The sequence below is a fragment of the Corylus avellana genome, chromosome 5 (genome assembly GCF_965113065.1).
Source record: "Corylus avellana chromosome 5, dhCorAvel1.hap1.2, whole genome shotgun sequence".
NCBI classification, from domain to species: domain Eukaryota; kingdom Viridiplantae; phylum Streptophyta; class Magnoliopsida; order Fagales; family Betulaceae; genus Corylus; species Corylus avellana.
In genome coordinates this window covers 20,935,640-20,953,034 of record NC_142494.1, presented here as the reverse complement: position 1 = coordinate 20,953,034, position 17,395 = coordinate 20,935,640, and the positions used below count along the sequence as shown (strand labels likewise).

At 34.9% G+C, this 17,395-nt stretch overlaps 2 protein-coding genes across 2 annotated transcripts in view; both read right to left on the bottom strand.

Annotated features, from left to right (window-relative positions):
• Positions 1 to 5,866: 5,866 nt before the first annotated feature.
• LOC132182377 (protein PSK SIMULATOR 1) lies at positions 5,867 to 7,573 on the bottom strand. Its single transcript, XM_059595607.2, has one exon. The coding sequence runs from the start codon at positions 7,443 to 7,445 to the stop codon at positions 6,084 to 6,086; it is 1,362 nt and encodes a 453-aa protein (XP_059451590.1). The 5' UTR covers positions 7,446 to 7,573; the 3' UTR covers positions 5,867 to 6,083.
• Positions 7,574 to 16,936: 9,363 nt separating this feature from the next.
• The window catches only part of CPSF160 (cleavage and polyadenylation specificity factor 160), a gene marked incomplete in the record, with an annotated part of 32,638 nt that continues 32,179 nt past the window's right edge, over positions 16,937 to 17,395 (bottom strand). The window contains 1 exon segment of the mRNA XM_088516449.1: positions 16,937 to 17,395.

Below are 17,395 nucleotides of genomic sequence, written 5' to 3'. Positions count from 1 at the left end.
GGATATTTTGATTATTAAATATTGAGAATATTGGTTGTTAGAATTTAAACATTTAATTGGAAAATTTGACACAATTCTAAGCTCAATTCTAATAACCAAAAAAAAAAACAAAAAAAATCCTAATAACAAAAATAAATAAATAAATAAAAAACTTCAGAAATTTTTTTTATTTGGCCCCCTCCCATAAAACTTCTTGGTTTCATCCCTAACCTACCTTGTAGAGTTCTCCGATATCAAAAAAAAAAAATCAACGGCACCTACAATATGAAATGTCTGGCTCCGCCACTATCGACACGATGTGGATTGCGTGTTCTTGCGTCAAAAGATCCGCCCTCCAATGCCTAAGTCAATTTTTGGGGGAAAGATTATGCTTCAATGCATAATAATTCAATGGGAAAAATCAACTTCACCTCCTTGAAGTTTTAAGGGTTTTTCAATTTGAATCCTAAAGTTTAAAAATTGGCAATGTACTTCCCTAATGTTTCAAAAAATTTCATTTTAACCCTTCCGTTACTAATTTTCAGTCAAATTGGACGGAAATCTCTAAAATTACGTAATTACCCTAAAGCATTTTTTTTTTTTAAATTTCCGTTCAATTTAACGGAAATTAGTAACGGAATGTTTAAATTGAAAATTTTTGAAATATTGGGGGGGTACATTGCCAATTTTTAAACTTTGGGGTTCAAATTGAAAAACCTCTTAAACTTCAAGAAGGTAAAGTAAATTTTCCCCTTATTCAATCTACGCTCTACTACGTATTCTCTAGAATGATAATCAGAGAGTTTGAGAGTTTATCTTTGTACCTTGTGTAGGGGCTTATTTACAAGTTGGAGAGTTGAGGTATACTTGAGCTAAATCTTTTTATTTGAATTGATTTTGGAGTCCTGAGAGCTAGAATTAGACCTGGGCACCTACTTCAATTTAGACCCTGTCACTCTGAATAAAACTTATTTATCCATATTCTCTCAATAAAATCCTACATAGTAAGCTTTTCTTTAACCTTGAGGCCCAAGATTTAATAGGCTTGTAGTGCAAAAATATTCCCAACATAGTTTATAGTAGTTCAATTCTTCGCATTCAAGCGTCTGCCAAAAACAGAGGGATGCGATGGTCGGTATTCGTTGCTCCTCTTTTAAAGATCTTATTTAATATGGTATTATATTTGAGCCCAAATATTTAAGTTTGGCCCTTGCCCCAAAAAAAAAGTTTTGTTTTGGCATAATTATCTGACATTATGAAAAGGTTTGCCAAAACATACGAAGACCTCGGTAAACATAACTCGCAAGAAAATTAAAGAAATGTTATGTAATGTGATTTGTTTTTATAAAGATGAATGAAATAAGTTTGATAATTTATGAGGTAAAATAAATAAAGTAGATTTTGATTAGTTATTTTGTATAAATAAAAAATAACTAAATCATTGAGAATGCTATAATGTCGCAAATTGTAGCATATTCAAGACGGTAGCCATGGTTGGATGGGGCCTTGAGCTTGACCTAGATTGTATTAGTGCAATGATATGTTCAAGTATATTAGGGCAGGAGCAAAGTTGATTGTGTGCGAGAATATCTTCTAAGACGACGTGGTGTAAAACTCCACTTTTACAGCATCTAATAACCATTTGACGCATAAGCAAAATACATCGAATAAAAATAGAGATGAAAACACCAAATCTTTCAACCAAAAACCAACCCTCTCCATAGATCAAATTTCTCAATGACAAGCTCAGTCGTTGGAGAGTCTCGTGCATGTGGCTTGACCACGACATGGATGTTGGTCTATAAAGGAAAGAATGGTTCCGGTAATTAAACTGGATGTTCCTTTTACTTCTGCTTCTGAGTTTTCTGGTTTGGCATTGGGAGCAAATTTTACTTGTGCTGTGAGGGTAAGAAATGGATAGGTACTGGAATAGGTTCGAATTTGACAGCAACGTGATTAAAAATATTTTCTTTGAATCTATTGTTGGTTGCAGGTTTAGATTTTGTATGTGGATTAACGTCAAGTAATTTATCAATGATTTGTTCTGTGTCGAGAGCTCCGAAGTAGGTGGCAGACATCGGTCTAGAATGAATGAATGAATGGTTGGGTTGGATTGGTTTCAAAATCAGATGTTTTCGTCTTTATTCTATTTGTATTATTAGTTGATTTGTCAAATCTTTATTGAAGGCCGGAAAAATAGTGTTTTCGGCCCGTCTTGATAGTAGTGGGCCTAGTGGCTCTCTTTTTTCATTGGCTTCTTTATCAAACCTACGTATTAAATCAAAATTCCTTATCAGCCGTATTATGATTCTACAATTTATTATTATTATTATTTTTTTCCTCCAACGTTTTTCACAAATATATCTTTTTGTGGTGTAGCATTCGGCTCAGTAGTCGGTGGTGTAAGGCAATTGTATGGGCCTTGTTATATGGGCCGCAAGGTAAATTAAGATTTACCTTAATAACTATTTTACTTTAGGAATTATTATGAAAACGAACGATAAGAAAGACTTAAACAGTGGGAATCGGTTTCCACCATACTCTTTCATTAAGCCTGATTGAACCATAACTTAATTTAGCCTTTTTTTTTTTTTTTTTTTTTAAAGCAACTTAATTTAGCCTTATCATAACATCAATAGACCCAAAGACTAAGTGATTTATAATAATTAAATATGAAGATTTTTATTGCAGGAATCAAACACATACTTTATTATTTACTTAACCATTTGAAAATTGTCTTAAAGCTACTAAACCATGCACCCTTATGGTTAGAGGCCATCTTTAATAAAGTAAACATAATTTCCAAAAAAAAAAAAAAAAAAAAAGTTTTTTGATTTTTTTTTTTAATTTATTATTATTATTATTATTTTATAACTCATGAGTCGTGGCATATATAGTGCGGGTCATCACTTCTCATGCATGTCTTCTATTACCTTAAGATAATGATAAGAAATAGGTTGTTTGTAAAATGATGATCATAAGGGCCCTAAAAGGAAATAAAAGTGAAAAATTAAAGGAGGGAACATTTTCGAGAAATAAGTCTTGTGATCTAATGAGCTGTCTGTATTGCTGGAAAAGAAGAAAAAAAGAAGAAGAAGATATTAGCATTATAATAATTGGATCGCACAAGCCGAAGGGTCTGCATGCCCTCTTATATTTATTCTCTACGGATATATAAACTAAACTAAACTAATCAATCAAACAGGCCATGCCTAGGCCAAGTTGTTGAACATGTGAAGATGGATTGGTCTCACTAAGCCAGCACCCCAATCCAAAAATATTCTTATTTTTATATGGTTCAAATTGTTCAATTTTTAGACCTATTTTTTTCCAATAATATTTGAGAGATATACACCTAGACTAGTGTTATTTTAGTACTCTATTTCACGACTCTTATATAATTAAGATGACATTGACATAAGTCAATGACAGTAAAAATTAGCCATTGAATTTTTTTTTTTTTTTTTTTTTTTTTACAAGGGTTGATCAAATAACTAATTTTCATTACCATATCATTAAGTTGTATGACAACCTAATATATAGCAGTATACTAAATATCATTACTTATATGCCAAACTCAAACCAAAATTATACTGCATTATATGAAATAAAGCTGGTGTACCAAACTATCGAATGACCAAAGGGCCATTTGACAATGACTCTTTTGGGTCTGGGTAGCAACAAAGCCAATATCCTCGATTATCATTTGATGGACAAGAGGCGACATGATTTTTTTTATTCTGAATTTTTCGGTGCGATAGGCAGAAGAGGTCTTTCTAACCGAACTGACTTCACCGGCCAACTTTGCTGACCAATTTTTAATTTTTTCACTTACCGACATTACCGACCGCCATTACCAACCGATATTACCGAAACCGAAATTACTGACCGCCATTCAGTGACGAAACATAAAGTTGGTGGAATAAATCGGCGAAATTTTCGACTTTATTGACATTATCGGTATGAAATGCGAAAACACAAATTTTTTACCGAAATCGACATTATCGACCGACTCTCAGCCCTGACCCCCTATTTGGAATAGCCCTTCAAAATTCCTTTCGCATGAATGCACGATTTAGTTGTTATGGACCATGTTGTATCCTCCCCCGATACTGTGGGAGAAATCGCTCTAGTCTAAAACGAGTAAGTGGGGAAGATAGACTATGATTTGTGGAGTCTTGTTGCCTCTAAATGTAAGTGGAGTACACGCTACTACGGTTCTCATTCTGCCCTTTAGCCAATACACCCTTTTGCCTCTTTCTTCTTTTCTTTCTTTCTCTCTTCTTCTTCTTCTTCCTCTCCTATCTTCTTTTCTTTTCTTTTCTCTTCTTCCTTTTCTTTTTTTTTTTTTTTTTTTTTTTTTTTTTGACTTAAACATTAGAAGTAGTCATCGTTGATCCTCTATCGAGCTTCTTTGACTTTGTTTATCCTTTTCCTACACATCTTTTGGATTTGACGTCACTACAAAATCTTTTTTTTTTCCTGACTAGAGTTTTCTAACGTGTCATAGTATCTGACACATTAGAAAACTTTTCTGGTATGACGTTTCTGACGTGTGTTGAAGATCAAAAACATATGAGTTAGTAAATTTTTTTTACTGACGTGTTACTGTTTGACATGTCAAAATTTACTGACGTGTCAATTTTGACATGTCAGTAAATTTTTTGACATATTATATTTTAACACGTCAATAAATTACTAACGTGTTAACTTTCAAAGACTCAAAATTGACACGTCAATAATTTTTTTTTAAAAAAATTATTTCTGGAATTTTTTTTTCAATTAATTTTTTTTTTAATTTAAATTATTTTTCAATTAAAATAATTAAAATTTTTTTTCATCAATTTCGTTTCTCCAGCTCTCCTTCTCTTCTTTTCTCCATTTTCTCACACACTCTCTCTTCTTTTCTCTATTTTCAAAAACCCAAATCCAAAAAATCTTCAAAAAATTAAAAACCTAAACGTCAAATCCAACAAATCTTCAAAAACCCAAAAAATCTTCTTATCTTCTCTTGTTCTTCTTCTTTTCTTCTCATTTTTTTTTTTTCTTCTGCTGCTTCTCTTCTTTTTCTCTTCTCATTTTCTTTTTCTTCTTCCCTCTAGAGGGAGCTGACGTTCTCTTCTGCTGCTTCTCTTCTTTTTCTCTTCTCATTTTATTTTTCTTCTTCCCTCTAGAGAGAGCTGGGGGCCGTTCAGAGAGAAGAGGGAGATTGAGAGAGGAGAGAGAAGAGTGTGGGAAAATAAAAGAAAAGAATAAGAAGAGGAGAGAGAGAGTGCGTGCTGTCGTTTGTATCAATAAAACGGAAAACACAAAAAATAAATAAATATTATTGTTTTGTCAAACATTTTAAAGCTATTTGTGGTGGTTTTCTCTTATTTTCCTCGTGTTTTCAAGAACCAATAGACGATTAAATTTTACTTAATTACCAAAAATTTAGACACCCACACCACACTGAGATATGTCTCCTTAATGGAGGAGGTCATCCATCAAGGAAGAAATCAGGTGTAAAATGGCACTCATTCATCAACACATGTAGCCAAATTAGTCTCCTCTTTGGCACTTTGCATTAACTAAAATAGTTAATAGTCCAATTCCATCTCTCATCATCATAAAATATAGTTGCAATTGAAAAATCACTAATCTTAGGTAACATGGCCCACCATCCATCTCAACCCAAATGCTTCTTTTGATTACAACTCAAATTGCAATTCATTAGATCGAGGAGATGAACTCATCTAATTAATCAACTCAATCTGGATCCAATAATATTGGTGCTAGGCTGCTAGCTATAACATGATGATAACTAACAATAACGACCAAATTTAGAGGAATAATTTCACATGACTTGAGAGAAATATTGTAATTTAAAGCCCTCGCATTGTTTGGATATTACTCAAAATCATCATATGATCATTTACATACATTTGTATTACCATATACAGATCAGGGTTAAAAGCAAAACAAACCCTTAAAAGATCCATCTGAAACGACTCAGTTTAAACTAAAATCAACCATGATAAAATATCAGAAATTAACAAAATTATAACCCAATAAAAAAAAGAAAAAAAAAAGAAAAAAAAGAAGGAAATTGAAAAGCCATCTCCTTAGCTTGATTTCTTCACATTCAAGATCCCATTGAAGTTGGCTGATTCAAACAAGGCCTTAGCAGTCATCTCCCTCTCGAACCTCCAAATGTAATTCAGACCCACTAAAAGCTCAGCAATGGCGGCCTCCGTCTTCTCCTTGTTGGCGAAAAACAGCGTCTGCAGAAGCAGCACGTTCGTTTTGGGCACCAAATTTTGCTGCTCAAAGCTCCTCTCACTCTGCCACTTTATCATATTATGCGCTAACGGCGACAACCACCCCAAGATCCTTCCCAAAGCCTCCCTCCACTCCCCGGCAAGCACCGGATCGCTCGCCGAGAATCCCGCGGATCCCTTCAACCTCGCCCGCAGCAAGGATCGTATGCTACATGGTAACATCGCGTAAAGATCATCCCTCGCGTCCACGCCGACCAATTGCGGCGACTTGATCATCTTCTCCATCACGATTATCAAATTCGCGTAGTGCAGCGCTAAAGCGGCGGCGCTCAACGTCGTTGCAGGCGGGTTTAGGAGCTTGGAGTTGGTCTCGAAAAACCCATCACCCAATTCTTTCGACTTTTCCTCAAGTTTCGAGCTCTTCATTAATGGGTGCACGGCCGCCGAAGCTGAAAGGCTGCGAGTCAGAGAAAGTGGAAATTGTCCTATGCCGAAAACCTGTTTGATTCTTGCCAGGACGGTGAAAGTAGAGCGTGCAAGCATGGAAGCGACAGCATCAAAGCTTCGATTCCATAGCGATCGCTCTTTCAGATACTTCACCTCCTGCCGTTGCCAGAAAAGCTTCTGCTGGAGGTCGCAAATCGTTGACTCCTTTTCCTTACATTTCAGAGATTTGCTTAACCCGCTTTCCATGACAGATAGCTCGTCCATTTCTCTATACAGCGTGGCCGTGACGGTGACGTGTCTGTCCATCTTCTTCATTCTGGCTTCCATTTCTTTCAAGCTTAAAACCCAGCCGTGCGGGTCGGGGCCCCAGTTGGCGAACTCGTCGAACAACTGTTCGAACCGCTGGAGATTCGGGTCGTCGCATTTCTTGGTTATTCTGGAGACCGACTTCGCGACGAGCCGGAGATTCTCCGCCAGCTCCGCGCAAGCGAGGCCGAGGAGGAAAGCTTCGTCGTCGGAGACAATCTTCTGGACTCCCTCCAGCGAGATTGACTCGTTCCGGAGTCGGACCATATTCTTGTCCGACAGCGCTTGCCATAGGTGGAGGAGCTTCGACATCAGGCCGGCGATCTCGAACGCCAAAACGCCGACGTTGTTGGTCTTCTTGAGTAGCTTCGGCTTCGGTGCTGACGGTCGTACCACATCAAAACTGCTGGATATCGCCGTCTTTACCTTAATTAGCAAAGTTTCGAGGGCCATATTGTAAATCTTTGAGAACAAGAAGAGGAGGAGGAATTTGATGGGTTTTGATCAGAGAGAAATAATTGGAGAATGCGATTGAGTTGCAGAGATAAGGAAGAAAGAGGAGGTCGAAGACGCAGGTGTTAAGCTCGTGGCCTCGTGGGATGTTTGAGAGCGTTACACATAGTCTAATAAGAGAATTCTCAGAGAGAGAGAGAGAGGTTAAAGAAGAAGTATAACACCCACACGCAGTGAGAGCGCGTGAGAAACTTTATAATTGAAGGGAATTTTTGTCTTTTGCGGCTGGAGACTCAGACGCTTGAGAAGCGCGTAAAATGGAAAGAGCTGTGTGTCATGTTTCTCGATAAAATTATTGTAATTAATAAATTATCATCTCACTTGGCAAGGGAAGCTTTTTCTGGGGTGTTTGGATGCAGAAAAAAACGCTTTTTCTTAGATGCTGTTTTTGTCCAAACGAAGGAGGGCCACATCATCATTGGCATTTTCCCTTTTGATCTCAATAAAAAGGATTGATTTTTTTTTTTCTTTTCCCTTAACCTTTTTTCGTTTATGGGTTTAATTAAGAACTCTTACCTCAATGTACTGAAAAAAATAAAAATAAAAGCTCAAAATTTGAAAAATAAATAAATAAACTAAGAAATTTATAATAATTCTTGTGCAATTCTCTAATTAATTTAGAGTTATTGGTAGTATTGATGGGCTCCATTTTAGAAAAAATAAGTAAGTTCCAATTAGATGCTGATACTAAACATCACCTCAATGTGAGAAACTTTGTTCACTTTATAAATGGACGCACCCCATTGAAAAAATACCCTAGTCAGTCAAGATTTAACAATATTGCAAATTTGAATTCAGGAAATAATTAAGAGAAGTGGGTCACTATCATTTCTTGAAAGCTTAAAGTGGGTAAGTGATATTCTCAAAAACCTTTGGTGATATTTAGCCTTAATTAAGATTGATAAGATTGTATTAGTAAAATAAAGGAATAAATAGATCGAAAATGAATTTACAACAGAATTACAGATTAATATTCTAGTTGAAAGCAAATAAACAGTGGAGCTTAGCTATAATTCTCAAAGTTCGGGAGTGTTTGATTGCAATAGGGACCGGAGCTTGACTCAACTAAAGTAGTAGAAGACCATTTCGAGTGGTTTTGACCACTCCCATTATTTGGTTGAAGGAGTTGCTAGATCATCCTATGTTTTATTTTTTTAATGAAATTATATATTTATAATTTTTTTTTAATTATTGGTGATATGTGTCATTTGCTGAAGTGACATTTGACCCTTTTTGTCAAAAAAAAAAAAAAAAAGAAAAAAAAAAGGTAAAAATTGGGTGTAGGGATTTATTTGTTACTTTTGCATACCAAATGTAAAATATATATATATATATATACCCATTAATTAGATTGTCCGGTCTACCTTTTATTAAATTTTTAACGATGTTGTGATGTCGTACCCGATCAGAAAGGACACGCACTGTTTCCTTTAATAAAAAGAAAAAGAAAATTGAAAATGGGATCAGACCCGAATTGAAAACAGTGAATTAATGGGAGCATGCAGGCCAAAACAAATGAGGAGGTGGGAAAATCATAATGAAGTCAAAGAGATGAGCGTTTTGCGTGGATGAAATTAATGTATGATCCGATCCCGAATAGAAAAGCAGAGATGGATGGAAGAGTTTCAAAAGAAAGGAGTAAACGACGTTCACATGTAAATTAAAATAGATGGGCGTGATGTGGACGACATGTAAAAGATAGATGGCCAAATTGGCCATGTTTTTTGGTGGTGGGAAAATAAAATAAAGAAAAGGAAAAAAACCCCACTACCTTACTCATTCACACCACATGGTTTAGTGGGCGTTTGTTGGGTTGGTGGATTTTGGGGGTCATCAAATAGTCAAGCGCTGGGGGAGGGGAGGGGAGGGGGGTTATTTTATTTTTATTATGGGGGGATCCCTTGGGGAAGAGAGAGAATGAAGGTTTCACTCGATGATCGATCTCCAAAGGTAAGACTTTATTTATTTTTTAACCGTGCCACACCTTTTGCCTACCAATGGAAGGGCAGTCGAGGATTTCCTTGTTTACTTGTCGGAATATGAATAGCCACCCATCACCCCCATCCTACACATTTCCATATATGTCTTGATACCAGTGCCTCTAAAGCAACTCTCTCTCTCTCTCTCTCTTAAAAATACCTCCAACTTGTTAGGATTTTAAGTGCTTTTTTATGATTTAAGTACAATTCTTTAACCATGTGTATAAGTTTTTTAAGTAGGAAAAAATATAATTTTTTTTTCTAAATTAACAGTAGTTTGCAATAAATTCACACAATGTTTAAAATGTATTAAAGTAACTCATTAAATTGCCAAAATGTATCAAAAAAATCACTTATTTTTTTATATTCCTACTATACCCGTATTCTTTTAACAAATAAAATAAAACAAACAATTTTTTAAAAATACAAAAAAACCAATGGGCGAATATATACAAAAAAAAAAAAGTTTTTTGAAATAAATAAATAATTAGTCACTGTAATTGGCATAAATAACAAATTGCTTCATGTCGTATGAAAGTAAAATCAAAGGTTCTTGAGATATTCAAAAAAAAAAAAAACAAACAAACAATTTAGTCCCTGGAGTCAAATTCCGTTCAAAAATTGTTTTCATTCGCCCATTGGATTTTTTTTTTTTTTTTTGTATTTTTAAAAAATTTATTGGTTTTTTTTTTTTACAATTATTTTATTATTTTATTTGTTAAAAGAATAGGGGTATTATAGGAATATAAAAAAAATAAGTGGCATTTTTGATACATTTTGGTAGTTTGATGGGTTGCTTTAGTAAATTTTGAACATTATGGAACTCTATCGCAAACGACTGTTAGTTTTGGGCGGCTTTTTTACATTTTTTCCCTTTTAAGTATCATCTTCTTAAAATTTGTATTATTTGGTATTACAACCAATATATAGCATCACATCACATGTTCGAGTTACGAAATGGATGACCTATGAGATAGAGTGAGCTGCCATAAATGTCGGATTCGAAAACGTAATGGTATATTACAATCTTAAGTACAAGTTTATATAACCCTGTATACATAAATTCTTTGGCATCATTCCCTTGCCAGCCGATTTTTATTAAAAGCTTCATCAAGTGTTTGCAAAATTGGGGCGCCTTGCCTAAATCAAGCTTGGATTTGGAAAAAAAAAGAAAAGAAAAGAGAGATGATAATAACAAGATAAAATTAATAATTGAGTAAGAAAAGAAGAAAAAGGATTAAGGGGGTTCCAAGAATGAGGGCTAATACTCTAATAATTAATTCATTTCCTTGACTCAAAAATTGAAAGAATTATAAATTTAAGTAATATAATTCGTGGATGATTAAATTTGTCCCGGAGGCACCGGGATTTGTAGTAATTAAAGACGAAGATGGACAGAAATAATGTTCAATTCGAGGGAGAGCTCTTCAAGAATTGTTGGGAAAGGAGGCCTCCTCCCTACACTAGATGTTAAAATGTACACATTTGTCATGCTGTGAATGGCTAGCTAGATATATATCAAACTGAAGATCCTGCGACGTGGATTTCCTTTTATTAATTAACTCTAAATGTACGTACGTAGACATTTGTCATGCTGTGAATGGCTAGATATGAAAATTAATGAAGATCATGCATGCAGTGAATGGCTTGTGATATTCTTCTTCTTAATTTTTAGTCAAACAGTGGAGCTGTAAATTAAGAAAAGGACGGCAGATAATTGATTGTGATTTGGATAAAGGAATATATAAAGAAGATGATTTTAACGTGCTTTTCTGTACAAATGCAATGAACCGCGATAATCTGCAGATTAACTCTGTGAAGCTCTTAATTAGATTTGTCTCCCCATGCAGCAAGTTGATCGAGGAACGTGGACAATATATTTTTTCATATCACAATCTAAGCACCATGATTTCAAAAATCTAAATGGTCTGGCAATCGATTTCCATTAGTATAAGAACATGCAATTCGATCGAGTCCTTCTTAATTAATGAATTTTATTAAAAAACAAATTTATTTGGAATAATGCTAATTAAGGTGCTATTCTTTTTTTAATAACTATTGTGATAGAAACTCTAGGTAGAACTCTCTATATTGATATTGAAAACTCACTTACAAAATATTGAGGGTGTCCAAAAAGTTATATACAACTAAAACTGCACTCTTAAGTCATGTGAAACACGTAGAATTTTGACATATATATATATATACACTCTGCAACCTATGTTAATCATGGTGGCTAGGGGTGAAAAGGTGAGCCATTATTAATTGTCCGCTAGCCACTCTTAAAGCTAAGGCAGTTAGGAAAAACCGTTATCCGCGTAAGCGGTTACGGTTAGCGGTTTTAGGTTTTGAAAAAACCGTTAACCGTTAAGTACTGCTAACCGCCTTTATGTATATTATATAATATATATTATATATATATATATATATATATATAAATACATGAAACGACGTTGTTTTATGTTTAACTATATATAAATATGTATTAGAATCTAGAAATGATGTCGTATGTAGTAGAGTATTATTATATTACCATAAAAAGGGCACCGATTTGTTTTTTTTTTAAAAAAAAATTATAATTAAAATTTTCTTTAAAAAGTGGTTAGTGGTTATTAATTACTAATTAGGGTTACTAACCGCATAGGTTATTAGTGGATTTTACTAATCGTCTAGATGGTTACGATTAACAATTTTAGCCAATAACCGCTAACTGTAACCGTTTTTTCACCCTTAATGCCCGCTCTATCAATAATGATCCGATAGTGGCACTTTCTTTTTATACGAATGGTATGCAGTTTGCAAGATTTGAAATTACGTCAATTTTACCAAATTTTGAGTTAATTCTACATGTTTAAAATTTAGAGTAAATCAAGACATGGATTCTCCTGCCAGCGAGAAATGATCAAAAAAGAAAGACAAAAGGCAAAAAAGGTGGCGAAGATTAAGGATAGAGACTATTTCGTTTGCCTCTTCTGCTGGCTTACTTGTTCATGCACTTAGATCTCTTTCACTGTGTAGTAGAAATATATATATGACAAGAAAAAGCCAGTGATGAGATTAAAAGACAAACCAATAAAATTACTCGAGTGTGTGTGGTGTTGATGTTACTTTGAATACGAGGTGTTGGGTGTAGACCAACTAGGAAGCTCAAGGGTTCCACATATATTTCATGATGCTGGGAAGAATTAAGATTATGGGAATGGAGAACAAGTTATATGGACCAAAAACGTTGCACATTATAATCAAGTGTATCGTGCATCATGCGGACCAATATGATTCTATGGATGGGTAACATGTTGGCTTGCTCCCGTGTTGCCACGCCCACCCTCCCCCCCCCCCCCATTTACTGGAGAAGAAATTATGAACTAGGGCTTCCATGGTCAGAACGAGATGAAATATTCCATATATAATGGGGGGCTGATGCCGCCATCATCATCATCATCATCCATGTAAGTTGTAAGTTGGTGATGATTCCACTACTTGCTAACATAGTCTTCCACTTCCATCAAGTGAATGGCAAATATCAGTATATATGATGGGGTCACTGTTGATGAGAAAGTGACATATAATCAAATTAAGGTAAAATATATATATATATGTGTGTGGAGGTTTGTGGTGGGATTATTTATTTATATATAATTAATGTACTCAAGGACATGTACTAGCAAACATTAATTTGGACCACACTTTTAAGGTCCAAGTGGTTGTCTTGATGAGTGGCATGCACCCATAATGCTGCAATTTTCAGTTAATTTATAAACTAGTTGTATCTTTTAATTATAGGCATCGACGTGTTCTTATTACTCAAACGGTGGCTTCTGCATGGGTTAATGACATATTTATGATTAACCATATTGGATATGTACCATACGTTCCCCTTCCTTCACAAGAAAAAAAAAAAATGTAATCGGATTAATTACCGTTAATAATATCTTGACCTAGTACTAGTTTAGTAGCTAGCTTGAACCCAGAAGTGCCAGAGCCACTACCTTCCATACCCAATAGCTAGGCTTTTCCATAATATATATATATATAAACTGTCTGATCAATTGAAAGAATTACAGAAACCTCAATCCCTATTTGCAACTTGCAATCTTTTGGGAGTAATTAATTTGATCATTTCAGATTGCTAAGAAAGTATTGTACTAAATGCTGTACGGATTGAGAAAATTATTTTCTGATATAAGTCAAGATATATATATATATAGGTCTATTTATGTTTTATTGTATAGATCGACTTATTCAACGATAAATATGTACTTTGTATTGTGGACAAAAAAGTTAATGAGATCGAGCACAATATAGCCTTAAAGATTTTTTAGAATAGTGGACGTAAGTGTCTAATATTAAATCACCCGTATTTTGTGCATAAAAAAGGTCATGTGGTCAACTCAATTCTAATAATCTAATCTCGATCCTCGCATATAAGAAAATGTGAAAAATATTGCATATTGGAATAGTGAATGATTGACAACAACACTCATCTCTTAAAGAGAAAGCTAAGAAGAAAAACACATTCATCTGCATGTAGGTTTGCATTCACTATCGATAGTGACCTATTACCTCCTCCCTCCTCTTTCAAAACAAATACAAATCAACAAGAAGAAGAAGACGAAACGAGAAAAAAAAAAAACACCCAATTTCAAGTTTCATTTGGTGGGACAGGGCTGCACCACTACGCTGAAATTGACGACGTCATTCAACTGAGCATAAAACTTGTCGAATATCTCATCGTCCCTCATTCACCTGTATACGGCACGTCTGGCGGTGTTGACTGGGGCCACCGTGCCAGCCATGGCTTTGGGCATTTGAAGAAATGAGAGGCCATCTTTTCGCCCTCCCTCTATTAATCTTGACAGTGACCTTAGTGTGCAATTACTAAGATCCCACTATAAGTGGCTTTTGGAAATTAAGAGCCCCTCTTTGTAGAGGAATGTCTAAAGTGTGTTTTTGTAGGCATAGGATACAATAATAATAATAAAAAAAAAAACCCTAGAAATTAAAGAGAAGTGAAAAACATTGGTGCATGAAGGGATGAAATAGGAAGAGTTTTGTTCCACCTTTGTTAGACATTCCTTAAAGAAAATGGACCCAAAAACCAAACACTTTAAGAAACATCCCTAATTGAGATGATGCTCTCTATTCGCTTTGCCCCATTTGATGAACAATGCGCACGTGTGTCATCATCATTGCGCATACGTGGTAGACCGAATTATTCTGTCACTCGCACGTGCATAGGCCCCCGGACACGCTCAATTTTGGCCTGCATGGATGTTCATATAAAAGGCCCTTGATCCGTGCAAAAATCCACATTTTGTGGGCCCACAAGCCCATCTAAAAGATTGTACGGACCAGATTTGCTTGAAATTTTAGCTGTCTACGGTGGTGATCATCGCATTTATTGAGACATGCTTAATTTATCCGATCGATTTTGACTTTGTTCAAACTCTTGGCCCACAAGCAAATATTGCATTGGATTCACGCCGTTACTGTTGGTGACATTCATCAATCCAATTCCTAGCAAAATATGGAAAGAAGATTGAAAAAGGAGAAGTTTCAATTTTCTTAAGTTTGTTTGGGAGGAGAGAAAACAGACATCACTTATAGCTCAAACAGTGGATAAATTAATTGATTATTTGATTTACACAAATGCGGTGGAAGAACTGGAAAATCTAATCTAGGACACCTAAGCTAGAAATGATTTGTTCTTGAAAGAGCATGGTATTTAAATAATTACAGGAAAGCAAGTGGGTCAATCTATAGATAAAACTAATTGAAGTGGCTTCGCTTCGTCTGATGATTGAAGTCGGATTCAGCAACGTAAGTAATGCCTCATCGTATTATGCCATGTTTACCATTTAAAGACTACATGGTACTCAACAATTGGGTCCTATTAGTTTCGTAGTATTCAGACAGCCAAATTGGTGATGAAGCTGCTGCAAAACAATAATAATAAAAAAGTCATCAAAGTCTGTCGATATCGGACTAAGAACACTCTGATAGTTAAGTTAGTCTAACTATTTGTGTGTGTGTGAGAGAGAGAGAGAGAGAGAGAGATAAATAGTGTATGTGTTATTTGGAAAGAGTGTCCCTTTTATAGTGAGCAGATATGAATATGACGCATGGATACTTGTCACGTGATAGTCACAGATCTCTTTAATTATTGTCATGTAGCTGATTGCTTTAGTGGTTCTATTATAATAAATAGGCGTTAAGCTTGGGCCCTATACTAAAGATTGATATTCGGGTTGCTAGGCCCAACGGGGTAGCCAGGGCCAACAATATTAGTCATCACTAGTTCGGCTGTCCGAAAACTGTTCTAACAAATTTCATACTATTTTACTGGTAAGATTGTGTTGTAGATATTAGTATTTAATGGTGTTATTATGAATATGAAATCCAGAAATATCATTACAATCATTTACTCTTGTGACTATTTAGAGACATACACATACACACGTATGTTCCAATAGATTGTTAGGTCAGGTGTAAGTGATTGCACTTTTGAACGTTTTATGAAGTGTCAAAGAGTAATTTGAGTCATAATTTATCCCTTAATCATTCCTTAACCAGACTTGATACCTCCATTATATAATCGTGTAGAGTGTAGTCATTTCACAGCTAACACAACTAATGAGGTTCCTTATAATAAGTTTGAGACATTATTAGTGCAATTTGTTGCTTTGACTGGCCCTATTGATGTGGCCCTATGAACAAACCCTAGGTGATACGGAAATGGAAGTTTCCTTTTGGACACTCTTCGTATATAATGTTGTCTTATATCTTTGGCTCTTATAAATAAATATTGGTGTCCTCATGGACAAAAATTTGAAAGAGAAGTATCCAAACGAAATGTGGCCCTTCGAGCATTTCGGAAAAAAAAAAAAAAAAAAAAAAAAAAAAAAAAGGGAAAAGTATACTTTGACCCCTTTTTCATTTAATCCTCCAAACTACCAAATGTGATTAGGGCTGGAATCAAGCCGATCATTAAATGTTCAAATTATGTTAATTTAATTTTATTCGAACACAAGCCGAATTCGAGCTTATCACCAAGTTAGATAATTTGTTCAAACGTGGATCATTTATTTTTCGAGCAAACTCGAACTTGTTTACGAACAGCTCAATTAACTTATTCATTTATTATATTAAGTCAATATCATGATTTACCTTCTTCGTCTTTTTTTTTTTTTTTCTTTTTTTTTGTAAATCCATACTAATTATTGTTAAGATTATATCATTTTGAGTTAATTAAACAAATTAACTTGAGTCTTAAATAATCCAATCTTGAGTTTATATGTAAGTTATGTATATATGTACACACAATACCTACACCCAAACACACATAATTAAGATAACACGACCCAAGTAAATGAAATTAGAACAATATTTAACTATTTCAAAAATATGCTGAGGTGGATCATGTGTTTGGGATTTACCCGGGGCAGCCATGACTTGATCTTGAGAAGTTTGAAAATTTTCATTAAAATGTGTCATCAACAAACATTCATATGAAGTTTCACACTGATGCACAACAATGAAGCAACTATGTCTTTATCTTCTTCCACGCTTCCCCCTCATTAAATTAATGTACAACATTGTCAATTGACAGTTCTCACGAAACTAATGTCTGAGTCACTAGCTGCAAGTTTAGTGGTGTATGTTACATTGATTTACAACAATGAAACTACTACTACTACTTTTGCTTCCTTTCCCCTCCCAATCTCCTCACTTCCACGAGCATTTTTATTGAAAATTCTCACATTAATCTACACCCATCAAGCAACTTCCTTCCAACCACCTCCTTTTTGATTGCAAGTAATACAGAAAACGGATGATTCAACAGGGCCCTAGAATGGCATGCAATTGCTGTAATAAAGATGGTCGAATCCAGGCAGCCCAAGCATTCAGCAC